Source organism: Eubalaena glacialis, chromosome 3 (genome assembly GCF_028564815.1).
Source record: "Eubalaena glacialis isolate mEubGla1 chromosome 3, mEubGla1.1.hap2.+ XY, whole genome shotgun sequence".
Taxonomy (NCBI): domain Eukaryota; kingdom Metazoa; phylum Chordata; class Mammalia; order Artiodactyla; family Balaenidae; genus Eubalaena; species Eubalaena glacialis.
Genome location: NC_083718.1, coordinates 116,448,980 through 116,466,439, shown reverse-complemented (window position 1 = coordinate 116,466,439; position 17,460 = coordinate 116,448,980). Strand labels below are relative to the sequence as shown.

General features: G+C 37.9%; 1 protein-coding gene across 1 annotated transcript; it reads right to left on the bottom strand.

Annotated features, from left to right (window-relative positions):
• Positions 1-5,837: 5,837 nt before the first annotated feature.
• On the bottom strand, positions 5,838-15,351 carry LOC133087145 (guanylate-binding protein 6-like). Its single transcript, XM_061183922.1, has 6 exons — positions 15,219-15,351; positions 13,197-13,288; positions 8,620-8,832; positions 7,483-7,585; positions 6,951-7,144; positions 5,838-5,951 (listed from the first exon to the last, which is right to left on the bottom strand). Exons 1-6 carry the CDS (start codon positions 15,349-15,351, stop codon positions 5,838-5,840), a joined length of 849 nt encoding a protein of 282 aa, XP_061039905.1.
• Positions 15,352-17,460: the final 2,109 nt, after the last annotated feature.

Here is a 17,460-nt window from a genome sequence, read left to right as displayed (position 1 = left end):
GGCTTGCATTGGTACTTATTGCTGAAAGAGGAACACTAAAGTCATTCTGTTCTTTAAAGTCTGGATTAGAATATCTTGTACAGGAGGATATAGAATAAGAAACAAAGAGAATTTATAAACATGGTAATAGGAAGTAGTTTCCTTCTTATACCCATTCCCCAATACCTCCTTCACAGAAAAGCACTTTGATACCCTCTGAGTGTCAAGCAAGAAAGAGGCACCATGGTACCTGCTCCAAATATATTAGTTTTTATCTGTATTTAAATTGTATTAGTTAAAATTCCATTGGTCAAATTGAAGAATAGACATAAAGATAAACCATATTTGGCACATCAGACCACTCTCAATAACTTTCAGAGGATTAAAATCTTTCAGAATATGTTCTCCGACAAAGAGAAAATTATATTGTTATTTTTTTTAAAACTCTGTAAAAATGCCCAATATTTGTAAGTTAAGTATGCACACCTATGTAACTCCAGAAGTAAAGGTGAGATCACAAGGGTAATTTGGTAAACATTGTAAAAATACAGTATCAATATTTTAGGAATGTATGCAATAATTATAGTGAAATTTATAATTTTAAAACTTCCTAAAATAGAAAAGGTTTAAATATTGATCCTAGCTTATGTCTTAAGAAATAAGAAAAAAATTAAATGGAATGCAAACCAAAAAAGTTATAAAATAGAAAACTTGCAGGCAAAAACCAAAATTTAAATAATTAAAAATTTTCTTATTTGAAAATATTTATAAAATTGGTGACCACTTAAAATGGTCGAGAAAAGTGGAGAAAACGTAAATCTAGCTATCAAGAGCCTTGTATCAGTACATTAATGTAATCCTTCTATTTGAGATCTTGTCTGTGTCTGGGTTCTGCTGGATCCAAGAACACAACATCCTCAGCAAAAGTCTTTGATTTTTGACTATGAGTTACAGGAGAGATATTTACTATCCCTCAAAATATTTTTTAAAATGTTACACTTTTTCATTCAGTTTTTCAATCACCACCCTCCTTGGGTTATACTATGCTAATGTTAATGTATTGGATCCTAGGGATTCAAAAGTGAATATCTCTTGAAGAAGCATGCAATTTTATTTCCAAGAAATATAAATTAGATTGAAGCTAAACTTAAGGAAAGACTGTTCTTTCTTATTCTAATAGAGCTCAATCTCTAGCCAGAAAAGAAAACTTTTCAATTTTTATTCCCTATAAAATATTACTTATTTTTAATATCCCTATGTAGCATAAGCTCCATGAAGAGAAGAGCTTTATCTGTCTTGTCCCTTTCTTCATAGAGCTCAGACAATGATAGGTACAGAATGAGAATTGAGCAGTCAAATAAATGAATCTAAAACTTAATGTATATGAAATACAGATGTGTACAAATTATTAATTAGATAAAAGCATTTTTTTTCGTTTTGCTCTTTAATTCATGGTGTTTTAGTTCCCGGTTGTTGCTATAACAAATTACCACAAACTTAGTGGTTTAAAATAACCCAAATGTTTTCTTTCACAGTTCTGAAAATCAGAGTCAAAAGTGGGTTGGCAGGGATGCTTTCCTTCTGGAAAAGGGGAGAATCTTCTCCTTACTTTTTCTAGCTTCTGAGGGCAAAGTCTATTCTTTGGCCCATCTGGTATCTTCAAAGATGACACGGTACATCTTCCAAACTCTCTTGCCCTTTCTGTAGTCTCCTCACTGTTTTCTGCCTTTTACCTTCCTACCTCCCTCTTACAAGGATCCTTGTGATTACATTGGGTTCACCAGAATCATGTACCCATCTCCAGAGCCTTAACTAAATCACATCTGCAAAGTCCTTTTACCATGTAAGGGAACATATTCATAGGTTTTGGCAATTATAGGGGAACCTCTTTGAAGATTATTCAGCCTACCACATAGGATCTCTTTAGTTGAAGGAATAAGAACATCTGTTTAATTTGAGCTCTCGATGGGAACAGATATTTCTATAGAGTAGCTTGGTTTTCTATTAAACTCTCCAATTTGTGGACACATTCATTATCGTATGGTTTCTCTCTTAAAAATGTAAAGCCACCTTCCTTCTGAACACTTAAGTCTCAGCTGAATAGACCTGATTAAAATCCCTGGTGCAGATGTGTTAACTTCCTCACAGAACCACAGATACTGTGACGTCAAGGTTACAGAAGAGGAGACCTCTCTACAGAAGTTTTTTTTGTTCTGTTAGCCTTTAAATCACTCTAGAGACATGAATCTGGTGTCTAAACTGCAAACTACTATTACCTCCTCTGATACTGGAAGGGTTCATGGAATTCTTACAATTGAAAAAAGAATCATGTAAAATATCATCTTCGTCTTATTTAGCACATCCTATGCCTAAACATACTTTGAGAAGATGAGCAGAAAAATGGTCTCTGCCCTCAGATGAACTTTACCATCTACCTGAAAATAATTACTAGACACAAGTTAACTGTGCCTGGACAAGGACTCCGGTTATTACCTAAATCCATATGCCCCTACTTTATCAGGGTGTGTGTGAATCTTTCTGGTACTGGGTATCAATGCCAAGTTGGATCCTGAGTCAAGAGTCCTTAAGTGTGTGGGTAGTTCTATTTCCCGAGTGCATATGTACTTGAGTAAATGGTCAGTGGTCCCTCAGTGGGAGGGCAGAAAGACTTGTTTTCATTTTTCTTGTCCTGGAATCTCAGGATCCTTCTTCCTGAGGACCCGGAGCTCCTCCAGATGATGGGTTCCTGGTCTGAAACTGGCTCAGATCAAGGCTAGGTATTGGAACACTTTACTAGGGCTATAAATCCATAGCCTCCTCCTAAACCATCCTTGACTCCATTGATTTTTTCCTCTCTGTCTCACTTGACCATGTTCTATTCATCATCTTCTGAGTTCTCTATGATCAGGCCTAGCAGGTTCTCACTCCAACCTTGCTACTCAACTATCACTACTTCCACTTGGCTTCTGATGTGTAGGAACCAACACATGACCTCCATGTGACATGGTCTCTCACCTCTCATCTCTCTTGGTCAACACCACCAGGAGTCCAGTTCTGCAGTGGCATGTCATCCCACCTACCCTGACATATTGCAGAGAGGTCAGCATGGAATGTTTTAAGCATGACAGGATCCCTCTCACCAGTGCACATTCTTGTTTTTGGCTAGTTTTCCTTCTAACACCTTATAGCTCCACTTCAGAGATAGAAAATGGAGGCCACTCTAAGTGAGATTTCAAAGATCACCAGAATTTTTTTACCTTAGTTTTGAAATGAATATAGGGATTAAAGAACCAAGGTCAAGGGCTTCCCTGGTGGCGCAGTGGTTGAGAGTCTGCCTGCCAATGCAGGGGACACGGGTTCGAGCCCTGGTCTGGGAAGATCCCACATGCCGCGGAGCAACTGGGCCCGTGAGCCACAATTACTGAGCCTGCACGTCTGGAGCTTGTGCTCCGCAACAAGAGAGGCCATGATAGTGAGAGGCTCGTGCACCGCGATGAAGAGTGGCCCCCACTTGCCACAACTAGAGAAAGCCCTCACACAGAAACGAGGACCCAACACAGCCATAAATAAATAAAAAAAAAAAAAAAAAAAAAAAGAACCAAGGTCAAAATGAAAAGAAGATTAGGATGCAAATTTTGTGCTTTCCAGTCCTCTGATTCTGTTTTAAACCCTTCACTGAACTGGGTGATGTCATTTCTTGGAGGAAGGAGCAATTTATCATCTAGTGGTCAGTTTCACATCACATTAGTATTGATTATTAGTATTATTTTATAATTTCTTTTTTATTTATGAATATTAAGCTTTCTTTACAAAATTTCAAATATAGAATATATAATGCAAACTATGTATCCTTCCTCCACCTGATCCCACCCAGTTTTCCCCAGAAAGAATGTTCCTAGTTTTCATGAATTCCTCTATTTTTCCACAAAAACTACACTATACACATGGTTTGACACCTCATTTTTTCACCTTAAGATATATCTTGAAGATTGTTCTATAGTAGTATATGTAAACTCCATTGTCAAATTATTTAATGGCTACCTAGCATTTACTACATGTATGTGCTAACTTTGTATTTATATTACCACTTTTTATTAAAAGCAATACCACAATGGATCTCATTTTCATATGTGTGTGTGTGTGTGTGTGTGTGTGTATAATTGTGCACATGTATTTTCCTAAAAGTGAACATGCTATATCAAGGCATAAATACATTAAAATGTAAGAAATATTAAGACAAATTCTCAATAGAAATTGTACAATTTATACTCCCATATGAGATAGCTCTTCTTTCCATACCTTTCTAACATAACTTGCTATCAGATTTTTTGACCTTTGTCAATCTGAGAAGTGAAAGATAATATCTGGTAGTTTCAGTTTCATTTCACTAATTATAAATAAGTTGGAATATGTTTTATTTATTTTCTGTGAACTTCTACTCACATATCTCTTTCATATTACTTAAATAAACTAGCTTTTCCTATGATAAAAGCTGAAAGTATATTTTCAGACAGCTGTTTGTCCTTTGACTTTTTTTCTTGACATAAAGGATTTATTTCAGTTTTATGCACTTTTGAATGTATTTTATATCTTCTGGGCTTTGTGTCTTGCTTAGAAAGGACTACCACATTCTAAGATTTTAAAAAATTATTTGCAATTTCCAAATTTTATAATTTCAATCTTCATGTTTAAATCTATAGGAAATCTGGAATTTCTTTGCCATAATATACATACATATATATATATATATATATATATATATATATATATATATAGCCATAATATATACATATACATATATATGATATCTAATCTCTATTTTCTCTAGGTGTCTGTCAAGTTGCCTTAGACAATTTATTCAACAGTTCATTATTTCCCACTGATATCAAATAAAACCTTTAAGATAAATAGTTTCTGGAAGTGTTTGTCTCTATCTCTAGACTAGGTAAACTGTTCTATAGCTTTGTCTGTATTGTTAGGACCCAGAGCTGCACTGGTCTGATGAACACAGCTCTAGAACAGGTTTTCATATGGAGTAGATATGGCTCCTCTTCTTTACTTTTCTTCTGTATTATCCTGACAATTTTTAAAAGTATGTTAAGCATTTCCATTTAAACATGTAGAAAGGTAGTAGCCTACCTCTCTTTATAAAAACATAGTTTTACCACAGAACACATTAAATTTATAAGTGAATTAGAGGAGAATTGACTTTAATATGTATAAATTATATAATTCTTCTTTTGTGACTTTCAGTGTCATTCTTGACATGTTTTTTCAAGGTAATTTTTACCTCTATTGCAAATTTAGTCTCTTTCTACCTCCTAAAACAGCATGTGGCAAACTTTTTCTGTAAAGGACCCAAGAGGAAATACTTTATATTTTATGGGTCAAACAGTGTTTGTTGCAACTATTCAACTCTGCAGATGTTGTGGCATGAAAGCAGCCATAGACAATATACAAATGAATGAGTGTGGTATTGTGCCAATAAAACTTTACTTACAAAAATAGCAGGGCAGATTTGGTCTATAAGCCAAAGTTTGCCAACCCTTGTTATAAAGTTACTTGTTTTCCCCTTTAAACTAACTAGTAAAACCAACATTTAATCTATCTAAAGTGTGTCAGGCAGTGATATCCTCTAGTAGGCACTTTTTATGTTTACAGCTTTCTGAGTGAAACTAAAAAACATACATGTCAAAAATAGGACAGAGCATATATCCACATTCTATAATTTCCTTAAAATAAAAGCTAATCCTATTTAAACAGTGAGCTCAGACTCTTCAGACCCTGACCAATTAGTTTAGCAGGAACAGACAGAATTGCAGTTGCTTCAGTGGCAAGTGTGGCCAAGGTCTGTGCAATCAAGGAGTCTTATCCTTTTTATTATTCTCAATTATATTTCTTAGACGATTCATCTCTTCTTTCATCTGCTCGGATTCGTTACTAAATCCTTCAGTAAGCAGATCATTTTGAACCTAAAACAAAGGATTGTGGGCAGAGGAAAAAACGAACTTTTGAAAATCCCCATTTTTTCAAGAGTCAGATTTTATATTTAAGAACTTTGTCTCTGTTTGACACATATAATTATTCTCTTATTAGATCATCAAAGGACAATATTTGAAGCAAAGAATATCTTCTGGTTTAGACCTGGACGGTGAGAGGAAGGATGGTTCCCAACATTACTGATATTCATACACCATTAGGGCTTTGCTAGGGTTCTAAGTCAGGCATGAGGACAAATGCAATCATACGTTCCAACCAAAACTTAGGGTTGGGAGAGAGAGATTAGTTCACTTGCACAAATTATCAGTCCCATTTGGGATGGCATGGTCACCCATATCGTGGAAATAATGGGAACTTATAAGTTGATCAAGAAATCCCATATAAACACTTCTAGATGGGAAAGAGAATTCCCCCAATTCTATGTGGTAACACAGGCAAGCTATCCACACCTGGAGAAAACTACAGCAAGTTGATAAGGTGTCAGTTCCCCACACTTCTATGTCTGGACATATCAGATAGTTTTAGGTCAGCATAGATCCAAATCAGGGTCTTTGGTGCTAGTAGGGTTCCTGACCATTGACAGTGATCTTAGCAAAACACCCAATTGCCGCTAATATTAAAAACACCTAGATGGAAGAGCTACTTGATAATCCACGAAACCCTGAATAATTTGGGCTCCATGAGATCTTCCTAGAATCTCAGCTATAGAGAATCTAAAATCTTGGAGAGGTTATTTATATTCTTCAAGGACTTGGAGGGGCCAAGGTCATCCTGGACTCTCCAGGGTCTCAGTGTGGAGCAGAATTCAAAGATCTTTTGAAAAGCCAGGATTCAAAACTTTGAGTGAATCAAATGCAGTAAATGGCAGTAGTGCTTTTTTTTTTTTTAATTTTGCTTTAACTTTCACCCATTCCTTCCTGATGTGCCAGGTCAATGACAGTCAGGAACTAGTGAGGCCATGCCAGACTTACCTTCAGCCTGTGCTCCAGCATCCTTTCCTGCTCTCTCAGAAGGTTTTCTCTTTCCCTCTCCAGCTTCTCTCTCAGTTGGACTATGTCTTCCCTGAGGCTTCTCTCTTGAGCCTCTATCTGCCGTTGCTGCTCCCAGTGTTTCTGTCTTAGCAATTCCTGTTCCTTCTCAGCTGCCTCCTTCCTGGCTCGCTCCTCTGCCCCATTAAGGTTTCAGAAAGAGAAGAAAGTAGCAGGTCAGGCTCAAACTCTACCTTCTTGGGATCAGAGACCAAATCAAATTTGAAAAAGAGGGTGAGAAATCTCTGAATTCACCTGGTGCCACACCATCAAGAGCAGGTCTGAGAATATGATGGGAAGGGCCTTGACCGTCTGGCCGATGTCCAACCACAACTCTGTTATTTTCAGATTTAGCAGAGAGTGTATTCCACAAACGAGTTGGAAGCTCGTTATTTTGGAAAGATCTTCATTCGATCTGTCAGAGGGCATTGCAGGAACATCCCAACCCTGCTAAGAGTTAAGCCCTGCCCCATACCTGCTATGGCCTTCTCCCTATAGGTCAGGGCTTCATCTGCTTGCAGAATGGATTTCTCAGTTGCCACCTGAGACTGCAAGAAGCTCTGGAGCACCTCATATGCCTGAGGAATTAAGAAGGACCAAAGCACTTTAGATTCCTACTGAGGAGACTTGTTCTGTACAAACAAGTCCATCCATGTCATTTTTACTTTCTGCTTAAAATGCTCCAGGATCCTCCTACAGAGCATCCAAGCTCCCGAGTGTCACCAGAGACTCTCCCTATCTCTCTCCATTCCCCCGCCCAGTGCTACTTCCTTCCATCTGTTCCAGGTATCAAGCAGTCAGAATTAAACACAGTTGTACAAACCCACAGTCTCATATATTTGCATGTTTACCTGGGGCTCTTCCCTTTGGATAACATCTCAACCTGAACAACATGTACAAATATTTCAACTTACATCCCCCTCTTTTTCAGGAAATTTTCCTAGACTATGTGCCCAATGTGAAAGTCTGACTGTAATCTATGCAGCTGTTCTCTCCTACCACTTGCTAGTGTGTAAATTTAGGCAAGTTATTTAACCATCCCGTGCCTCCTAGTTCACATATATAAAATGTGGGTAATAAGAGTAGATGCTTCAGAACATCTTTTGGAGGATTAAATTTAAATCTCTAGAGAAAGAGCTTGACATTATACCTATAGGCAATAACAGTTCGATATATATTCTTTGTATTGTTATTATGATGTTTATTACCACCACCAGTGCAGCCCAGGATCACAGTTTCATAAGCGTTATTCCTCCATATACAATTGTCTATTTATTTGACTTCCTCTCTCACTTTAATCAGCCTTGAGTACAAAGATTCTGACTTTGCATCATAAATCCTCAGCATGTGGCACATTAAATGTCATGTTTTTGGATAAAGAAAATGAATAACTTCTGTTCTGTCTCTGGTGGATTTTAGAAATCCATAATTGTTTTGGGGGACTGGACATTTCTCCTCAGGGATAAATAGCATGTAATGGGCCTTGAGAGCTAAAGCTGTCATGATATGCCCATGCTCTCTCATTATCCACACCTGGTGCTATGCTCTCAGATTTTCAGGAAACCCCCTTGACTCTATTATGTAGGCTCCCCATGTTTCCCTTATCCCTCACCTTCACTCCTTTCCTGGGTACTTGGCAATAATCCCATTCAAACCTTTCCTTTGCTTTCCTGTAGAGTTTGTGCCCTCCATGAACAGAGAAAGTTCCTGCTGAAACACTTTCCATTAGGGCCTTTGAAAGCTGATCAAGTTTAGCCTGGCAGTATTTGACAGATGCCTCTTCATTCTGCAGCAAGAAACCCTCCTTCTTGTTCTTTATGATTTCCTGCAAGGGAAATGTAGAGGGATGTCACCAGAAGCAAGGAACAGAGGAGATAGATTTCCAAGGAATCTGGTAGAAAGATTGGTCCAACTGTGGTCCTCATGAGAAAAGCATTCTAGTGGAGAAACACAAGCAATGTAGCCAGAATACAGAGATTTACTCCCAACCCTGAAATCTCTGCAAGACTATGGAAAACTTTCTTAACGTCCCTGGGCCTCAGGTTCTTCATGCGTGAAATGCTGAGGTTGAATTATCTATTCTCTATCGTTCTTAGTAACTGTAGCATCCTGTGGCTCTATCTTCATTAAAACAATAAGACAACTAAAGAAGAAAGTAAATATAAAGAAGGATCTTGATTCTTCCAATCCGAGAACATGGTATATCTCTCCATTTATTTGTATCATCTTTAATTTCTTTCATCAGTGTCTTATAATTTTCTGCATACAGGTCTTTTGTCTCCTTAGGTAGGTTTATGCCTAGATATTTTATTCTTTTTGTTGCAATGATAAATGGGAGTGTTTTCTTAATTTCACTTTCAGATTTTTCATCATTAGTATATAGGAACGCAAGAGATTTCTGTGCATTAATTTTGTATCCTGCTACTTTACCAAATTCATTGATTAGCTCTAGTAGTTTTCTGGTAGCGTCTTTAGGATTCTCTATGTATAGTATCATGTCATCTGCAAACAGTGACAGCTTTACTTCTTCCTTTCCGATTTGGATTCCTTTTATTTCTTTTTCTTCTCTGATTGCTGTGGCTAACACTTCCAAAACTATGTTGAATAAGAGTGGTGAGAGTGGGCAACCTTGTCTTGTTCCTGATCTTAGTGGAAATGGTTTCAGTTTTTCACCATTGAGGATGATGTTGGCTGTGGGTTTGTCATATATGGCCTTTATTATGTTGAGGAAAGTTCCCTCTGTGCCTATTTTCTGCAGGGCTTTTATCATAAATGGGTGTTGAATTTTGTCGAAAGCTTTCTCTGCATCTATTGAGATGATCATATGGTTTTTCTCCTTCAATTTGTTAATATGGTGTATCATGTTGATTGATTTGCGTATATTGGAGAATCCTTGAATTCCTGGAATAAACCCCACTTGATCATGGTGTATGATCCTTTTAATGTGCTGTTAGATTCTGTTTGCTAGTATTTTGTTGAGGATTTTTGCACCTATGTTCATCAGTGATATTGGCCTGTAGTTTTCTTTCTTTGTGACATCTTTGTCTAGTTTTGGTATCAGGGTGATGGTGGCCTTATAGAATGAGTTTGGGAGTATTCCTCCCTCTGCTATATTTTGGAAGAGTTTGAGAAGGATATGTGTTAGCTCTTCTCTAAATGTTTGATAGAAATTGCCTGTGAATCCATCTGGTCCTGGGCTTTTGTTTATTGGAAGATTCTTAATCACAGTTTCAATTTCAGTGCTTGTGATTTGTCTGTTTATATTTTCTATTTCTTCCTGGTTCAGTCTTCGAAGGTTGTGCTTTTCTAAGAATTTGTCCATTTCTTCCAGATTCGCCATTTAATTGGCATAGAGTTGCTTGTAGTAATCTCTCATGATCCTTTGCACTTCTGCAGTGTCAGTTGTTACTTTTCCTTTTTCATTTCTAATTCTGTTGAGTTAAGTCTTCTCCCTTTTTTTCTTGATGAGTCTGGCTAATGGTTTATCAATTTGGTTTATCTTCTCAAAGAGCCAGCTTTCAGTTTTATTGATCTTTGCTCTCGTTTCCTTCATTTCTTTTTCATTTATTTCTGATCTGACCTTCATGATTTGTTCCCTTCTGTTAACTTTGGGGGTTGTTTGTTCTTCTTTCTCTAATTGCTTTAGGTGTAAGGTTAGTTTGTTTATTTGAGACTTTTCTTGTTTCTTGAGGTAGGATTGTATTGCTATAAACTTCCCTCTTAGAACTGCTTTTGCTGCATCCCATAGGTTTTGGGCTGTTGTGTTTTCATTGTCATTTGTTTCTAGGTATTTTTTGATTTCCTCTTTGATTTCTTCAGTGATCTCTTATTATTTAGTAGCATATTGTTTAGCCTCCATGCGTGTATCACCTCACACCAGTTAGAATGGGCATCATTAGAAAATCTACAAACAAGAAATGCTGGAGAGGGTGTGGAGAAAAGGGAACCCTCTTGCACTGTTGGTGGGAATGTAAATTGATACAGCCACTATGGAGAATAGTATGGCAGTTCCTTAAAAAACTAAAAATAGAACTACCATACAACTCAGCAATCCCACTACTGGGCATATACCCTGAGAAAACCATCATTCAAAGTGTCATGTACCACAATGTTCATTGCAGCTCTATTTACAATAGCCAGGACATGGAAGCAACCTAAGTGTCCATCGACAGATGAATGGATAAAGAAGATGTGGCACATATATGCAGTGGAATATTACTCAGCCATAAAAATAAATGAAATTGAGTTATTTGTAGTGAGGTGGATGGAACTAGAGTCTGTCATACAGAGTGAAGTAAGTCAGAAAGAGAAAAACAAATACCGTATGCTAACACATATATATGGCATCTAAAAAAAAATAATGGTTCTGACGAACCTAGGGGCAGGACAGGAATAAAGATGCAGACATAGAGAATGGACTTGAGGACATGGGGAGGGGAAAGGGTAAGCTGGAATGAAGTGAGAAAGTGGCATGGACATATAGTCACTACCAAATGTAAAATAGATAGCTAGTGGGAAGCAGCTGCATAGTACAGGGAGATCAGCTTGGTGCTTTGTGTCCACCTAGAGGGGTGGGATAGGGAGGTTGGGAGGGAGACGCAAGCGGCAGGAGATATGGGGATGTATGTATATGTACAGCTGATTCACTTTGTTATACAGCAGAAACTAACACACCATTGTAAAGCAATTATACTCCAATAAAGATGTTAAAAAATATATATGTGGTATATATATACAATGGAATATTACTCAGCCTTAAAAAGGAACGAAATTGTGTCATTTGCAGAGACGTGGATGGACCTAGAGACTGTCATAGAGAGTGAAGTAAGTCAGAAAGAGAAAAACATATAAATGAAATATTATAGGAGTAACAAAGAAAGAGAAAAACAAGTATCATATATTAACATATATATGTGGAATCTAGAAAAATGGTATAGATGATCTTATTTGCAAAGTAGAAATAGAAACACAGACATAGAGAAAAATCATATGGATACCAAGTGGGAAAGGGGGGTGGTGGGATGATTTGGGAGACTGGGATTGACATATATACACTACTATGGATAAAATAGATAACTAATGAGTACCTACTGTATAGCACAGGGAACTCTACTTTGTGCTCTGTGGTGACCTAAATGGGAAGGAAATCCAAAAAAGAGGGGATATATGTATATGTATAGCTGATTCACATTGTTATACAGCAGATACTAACAGAACATTGTAAAGCACCTATAATGCAATAAAAATTAATTTGAAAAAAGACTACAATAAAATAATACTAGCTTTTAGGCTAATTTTTTAATGAATTGATCTCTTATATATAATTGAAAACAAAAAGTATAGTTGCAAAATGTTGTTATAGTAATACTAGCTTTTATACTTGGCTATGTATTTACCTTTAATTAGATCTTTATTTATTTCACTGGTGTTTCTGCCATGAAGAAAATGTGTATAGAAGGGCCCTGAGAAGATCTGAGTTATTCCAAGCTCTTAATACTGACTTTTTCCCTGCCCACCTTCATGTGCACAGTGCAGGGAACCTTAGGACCAGAGACATGCCTGCTGTCCAAGCCACAGACTGAGAAAATAAGGTTTTCACTAAAACAAACCTCGTTAACCATAAATACTTGACCCTTTCTCGTCTAACGTCCATCAGTGCCTTGATAGCATCTGAGGTCCACCTACTCAATAGCCTACATTCTGGTCCTGGTGAAAACTCCATTCCTTAATTATATTTCAGGGAAACTGGGAGAAAAGAAACACAAAATTAGTAACCAAAAGGAAACACTGAAATACAAGAGCTCTTTCTGGTGGTCCCTAACCATCAATCCAACACTAACAGGGATAATCATCACCTTGTGCCTCTGGAAATAGGGTCTTCATATCTAGGCTGCACTTCAGAGTCTCTGAGTTTAGTCATTCTTTCTTACTGTGTTCCTGACACAGTATGCATAGGCTAAGGCCTACAATTAAAAATTCATCTATTTTTGGTTACGTCTTTGCAATGAATATCTAGGATGGCTAAAGTGCTCCCAGTGCTGTGAGGATCTCAGATTGGATGTTATTGCTGGCATAGGGCAGCCATATCCTATGATGCAGTACAGTGGCTCTACCCAAAGCCAGGGAGGTTGTGGGTGGTGGAGGGTGACTGTCATTATATTGAGAAGCAAAGTCATCACCTTATCTAACCATCTTCTCCCCAGATCTAAGGCTTAAGCAGATGCTAAGAGAAAAATGATCAGTGAAGCCAATGCTGAGGGAAGACTTGGGACTAGGATGACCTTGGGAACACAAGACATGAAATGTTAAGACACAGATTTCATGCATCTCTTCTGTCTCTTGGTCTTAGTTGTTGAGAACAGCTATAGAACTAGTGATGAGGATACCAAGTATTCATCAAAATCTGACTTTTTAAATTGACAATTCCAGTTTGATATATGACAACTCAATGAAATGTAATATATAGAGAACCATTTATAACATTCAAGGGACTGAAGGAGTTTGGGGTTCCAAAGGAAAACAACTTTGGATTTTTCTCCTTTTTTAGAAGTCATCAAAATCGTTTTGGCCACACAGTTTAAGAATCACTCTCTGTGCAGGGAAATTGAGTCATCATTGGGAAATTGATTTTTTAAAAAAATAGAAATGTGCATCAACTTCAAAAAAAGGATGTATAAGTCAATAAAATGTCTATTTCAATTAAAATCAGTGAAGAATAGTAAGAAGACCAATTTCTGCACCTTTCATGTAACTGTTCAAAAATATTCATGTGAAAAGACTCAGAACCAAACTCTGCCCTCAGGTGGGTCTGCATAACTCCTGGACATGTCTACCACAGGACTTCATTAAGGAAGAAGAAAACTACTTATTTCCCAGGAAGTGCTGAGTTGGTTCTTCCCAATTTTCAGAATATACCTGTAAAGAAGCTTCCCCATGGGGTGTCAGAGGCAAGCTTGGGCCTGAGCAATGACTTACAGCCAGGAGACAACACGCTTGTGTCCCAAATTTTAAGGGTGAGACTAGGGGTAGAAGTAAGGCTGCCACCTTTAGGTAGCCCATTTGTTTTTGAATCTCATTTTTTTTAGCCATTGAATAAATAAAGGCAGTCAGAGCTCTCTGAGCCAAGTATAGTCTTCACTCAAAAAAAAAAAAAAAATGTGTAGGAGACTAATGTGGAGCCCTGGTTGAGAATAAGCAATGAGTCTTTCCTAATGTATATACAGTGAGGAAACTTTAGGTCATTGATGAAGAAAGTGCCTCCCAACCCTACCCCCTCCAAAGAGCCAGGAGGAGACCCTAATCTCTCATCTCTCCAGGCAGGGTTCTTTCCACTCCACCTGCTGCTGTCCTGGTTATGTGACACAGTGTGAGGCTGTCACCTCGTACCTACCACTGGTCCAAATGGAAAAGCTGAGCTTTCTCAGAACTAAAGCCAGCATCTGAACCCTGCAGTATAGACTATCAGGCTACATTCTCCCTGACCTCCTCATTCCTCACATACCATTTTGAATCAGAAATTGGGAGTTTTGAACTCAAGACTAATTTGCGTGCCAAAGAAAGTTGACAAATCACCATTTCTGCTCCACAGCTCTTCAGATCAGTGAGTTCCAGAAAAAGCTCCTGGTTGTTTCCCACTCATCCTTGCTCTCTGTCCTCCTCCCCCTTTTTGTTGTTATTTTATAGAAGTTGAAAAGAAACTGAGCAATATCTTTTCATTCTCACAAAGGAAAAAGAGCAAACAACTGAAACTGAAAATAATACTCATTTATGGTTTTCTTTTTTTGTTTTGTTTTGTTTTTGTAGGGACCACATATTTGGGAACAACGAAGGATAAAAGTAGGCCTTACAGTCATTTTTAAGAGTTGATTGGAAAGAGTGAGAATGAATTATTTCATATAAATACAGCTTTGCAGAAACAAAGCAAAAAACTGAAACTGAAAATAACAGTAATTTATGGGCGGCTTTTTGTTTGGTCGGTTGGGTTTTCTGTTTGTTTGGTAGGGGCTATAATTTGGAAACAACAAAGCATAAAAATACAGGCTTAGACCTTATAATTATTTTCTGAGTTGATTAGAAAGAGTGAGAATGAATTATTTCATATAAATACAGCTTTGTAGAATCTCTGTAATATTAATGTGGTTAATATAAGAAAGAATTTTTTAAAATATTTAATTTGTATGTCAAGGATCATCATTTCTGTTTTTCCAGTACCCAGAGAGGCGCAATCAGGATGTGTCTGAGGAGGGAAGGAGGGGAGCAACCCCACACAGCGCCTCTGCGAGGGAACAGGGGTTTGGTCCCTAAGTCCTAGAATGGACGTCAGCTCCCTTTCTGCGGATAACATCGGATGCACTCCTCCTTTACCAAAGCAGACCTCTTTGCTTCAGCCCTGCGAGGATGCTCTAGGAGGAGCAGAGCATCACAGGGACACAACTCACGGCCGCCCCGCATCCAAACAAAGACGCTGAGCTGCGCCAGCAAAGCACCCTGCTTGCCACACACACCCTCGGTCCCGCAGTCAGCAGCCTTCCCTCCTGCAGTGTGGGGTCTGGGCTGGGGGATTTATTTTTGTTATTTAATGGAAATGTGCTTAGAAGGTAAAGTTTCGAAGCAAGCTTACTTGGCGCAGGCACTGCAGCCGGGGGACAAGTTCTCAGCTGCTCTGGCTCTACCCTGGGGTTCCTCTTGCGTCTGGTTCCTCCAGAAACCAACTCTTCTCTTTAGAAGCTGAAAAGCAAGCAAGTTATTATAGCCATCCTGTTATGGGTGGGGTTTATAAGAAACGAAATCAAAAGGACACGCGCTTCTCCTGGGTTTGTTACAGGTTTTTATCTTTTTTAACCGAGGCTAGAGACCCCAGAGTGCGGACGAAATCCAGGCCAGCCCCTCCTCCACTGCTGGCTTAGGTGTCCTTGACACCACAGTGGGGACAGAGCAGAAGGTGTGAATGTGAGCAAAGTAGCAGTGGGCCGAGACGGTTCAGCAGCCTGTCTCTCAGGGGTACTTCTGGTGGGAGGCAATCAGGATTTTTTTGGTCTTAATTTTCTGCTTTGAATCTCTTTTCGTTTCTCTCTATTTTTAAGGTACTCTTGTTATTAACATAAGTACTTTTTCATTAACAATAAGTGTGTGCTTCCATGTCCTGGCTATTGTAAATAGAGCTGCAATGAACATTCTGGTACATGAATCTGTTTGAATTATGCTTGTCTCAGGGTATATGCCCAGTAGTGGGATTGCTGGGTCGTATGGTAGTTCTATTTTTAGTTTTTTAAGGAACCTCCGTACTGTTTTCCATAGTGGCTGTATCAATTACCATTCCCACCAACAGTGCAAGAGGGTTCCCTTTTCTCCACACCCTCTCCAGCATTTATTATTTGTAGACTTTTTGATGATGGCCATTCTGGCTGGTATGAGGTGATACCTCATTGTAGTTTTGATTTGCATTGCTCTAATGATTAGTGATGTTGAGCATCCTTTCATGTGTTTGTTGGCAATCTGTATATCTTCTTTGGAGAAATGTCTATTTAGGTCTTCTGCCCATTTTTGGATTGGGTTGTTTGTTTTTTTGGAGATTGAGCTGCATGAGCTGCTTGTAAATTTTGGAGATTAATCCTTTGTCATTTGCTTCATTTGCTAATATTTTCTCCCATTCTGAGGGTTGGCTTTTTGTCTTGTTTATGGTTTCCTTTGCTGTGCTAAAGCTTTTAAGTTTCATTAGGTCCCATTTGTTTATTTTTGTTTTTATTTCCATTTCTCGTGGGTCAAAAAGGATCTTGCTGTGATTTATGGCATAGAGTGTTCTGCCTATGTTTTCCTCTAAGAGTTTTATAGGGTGGGAGGGAGACGCAAAAGGTAGGAGATATGGAGATATATGTATATGTATAGCGGATTCACTTTGTTATAAAGCAGAAACTAACACACTATTGTAAAGCAATTATACTCCAAAAAAGATGTTAAAAAAAAAATAAGTGTGTGTATGAAACTCCTAATTTTATGTCCAGAAATAATCACTACTATTTTGTAACATACTCTTCCATTTATTTTTTTGTGGTGGATCTATGGGGGATTATGGAGGTCTGGAGGTTATATGTCTTGAGTGTTTGTTTCAAATAAAATAATATAAAGGTACAAATTCACAAGAGAATGTTTACTCAAAATGAGTAAAGAAATCATAATCATCAACAAATTTTTTTAATTTTTAAAATTTTATTTATTTTTTTATACAGCAGGTTCTTATTAGTTATCCATTTTATACATATTAGTGTATGTATGTCAATCCTAACCTCCCAATTCATCACACCACCAGCACCCCCCCACACACCACTTTCCCCACTTGGTGTCCATATGTTTGTTCTCTACATCTGTGTCTCTATTTCTGCCCTGCAAACCGGTTCATCTGTACCATTTTTCTAGGTTCCACATATATGAGTTAATATACGATATTTGTTTTTCT

Bases quoted from the DNA above. Each gene is read 5' to 3' on its own strand.
- LOC133087145 (XM_061183922.1), bottom strand. From the start codon at position 15,351: ATGTTATCCGCAGAAAGGGAGCTGACGTCCATTCTAGGACTTAGGGAC. The intron at 13,289-15,218 runs GTACTGGAAAAA...TGTGTTCCCAAG, and splicing joins TCCTGATTGCGCCTCTCTGG to GTCATCCTAGTCCCAAGTCT. The intron at 5,952-6,950 runs GTAAGTCTGGCA...CCTTTGTTTTAG, and splicing joins TGCTGGAGCACAGGCTGAAG to GTTCAAAATGATCTGCTTAC.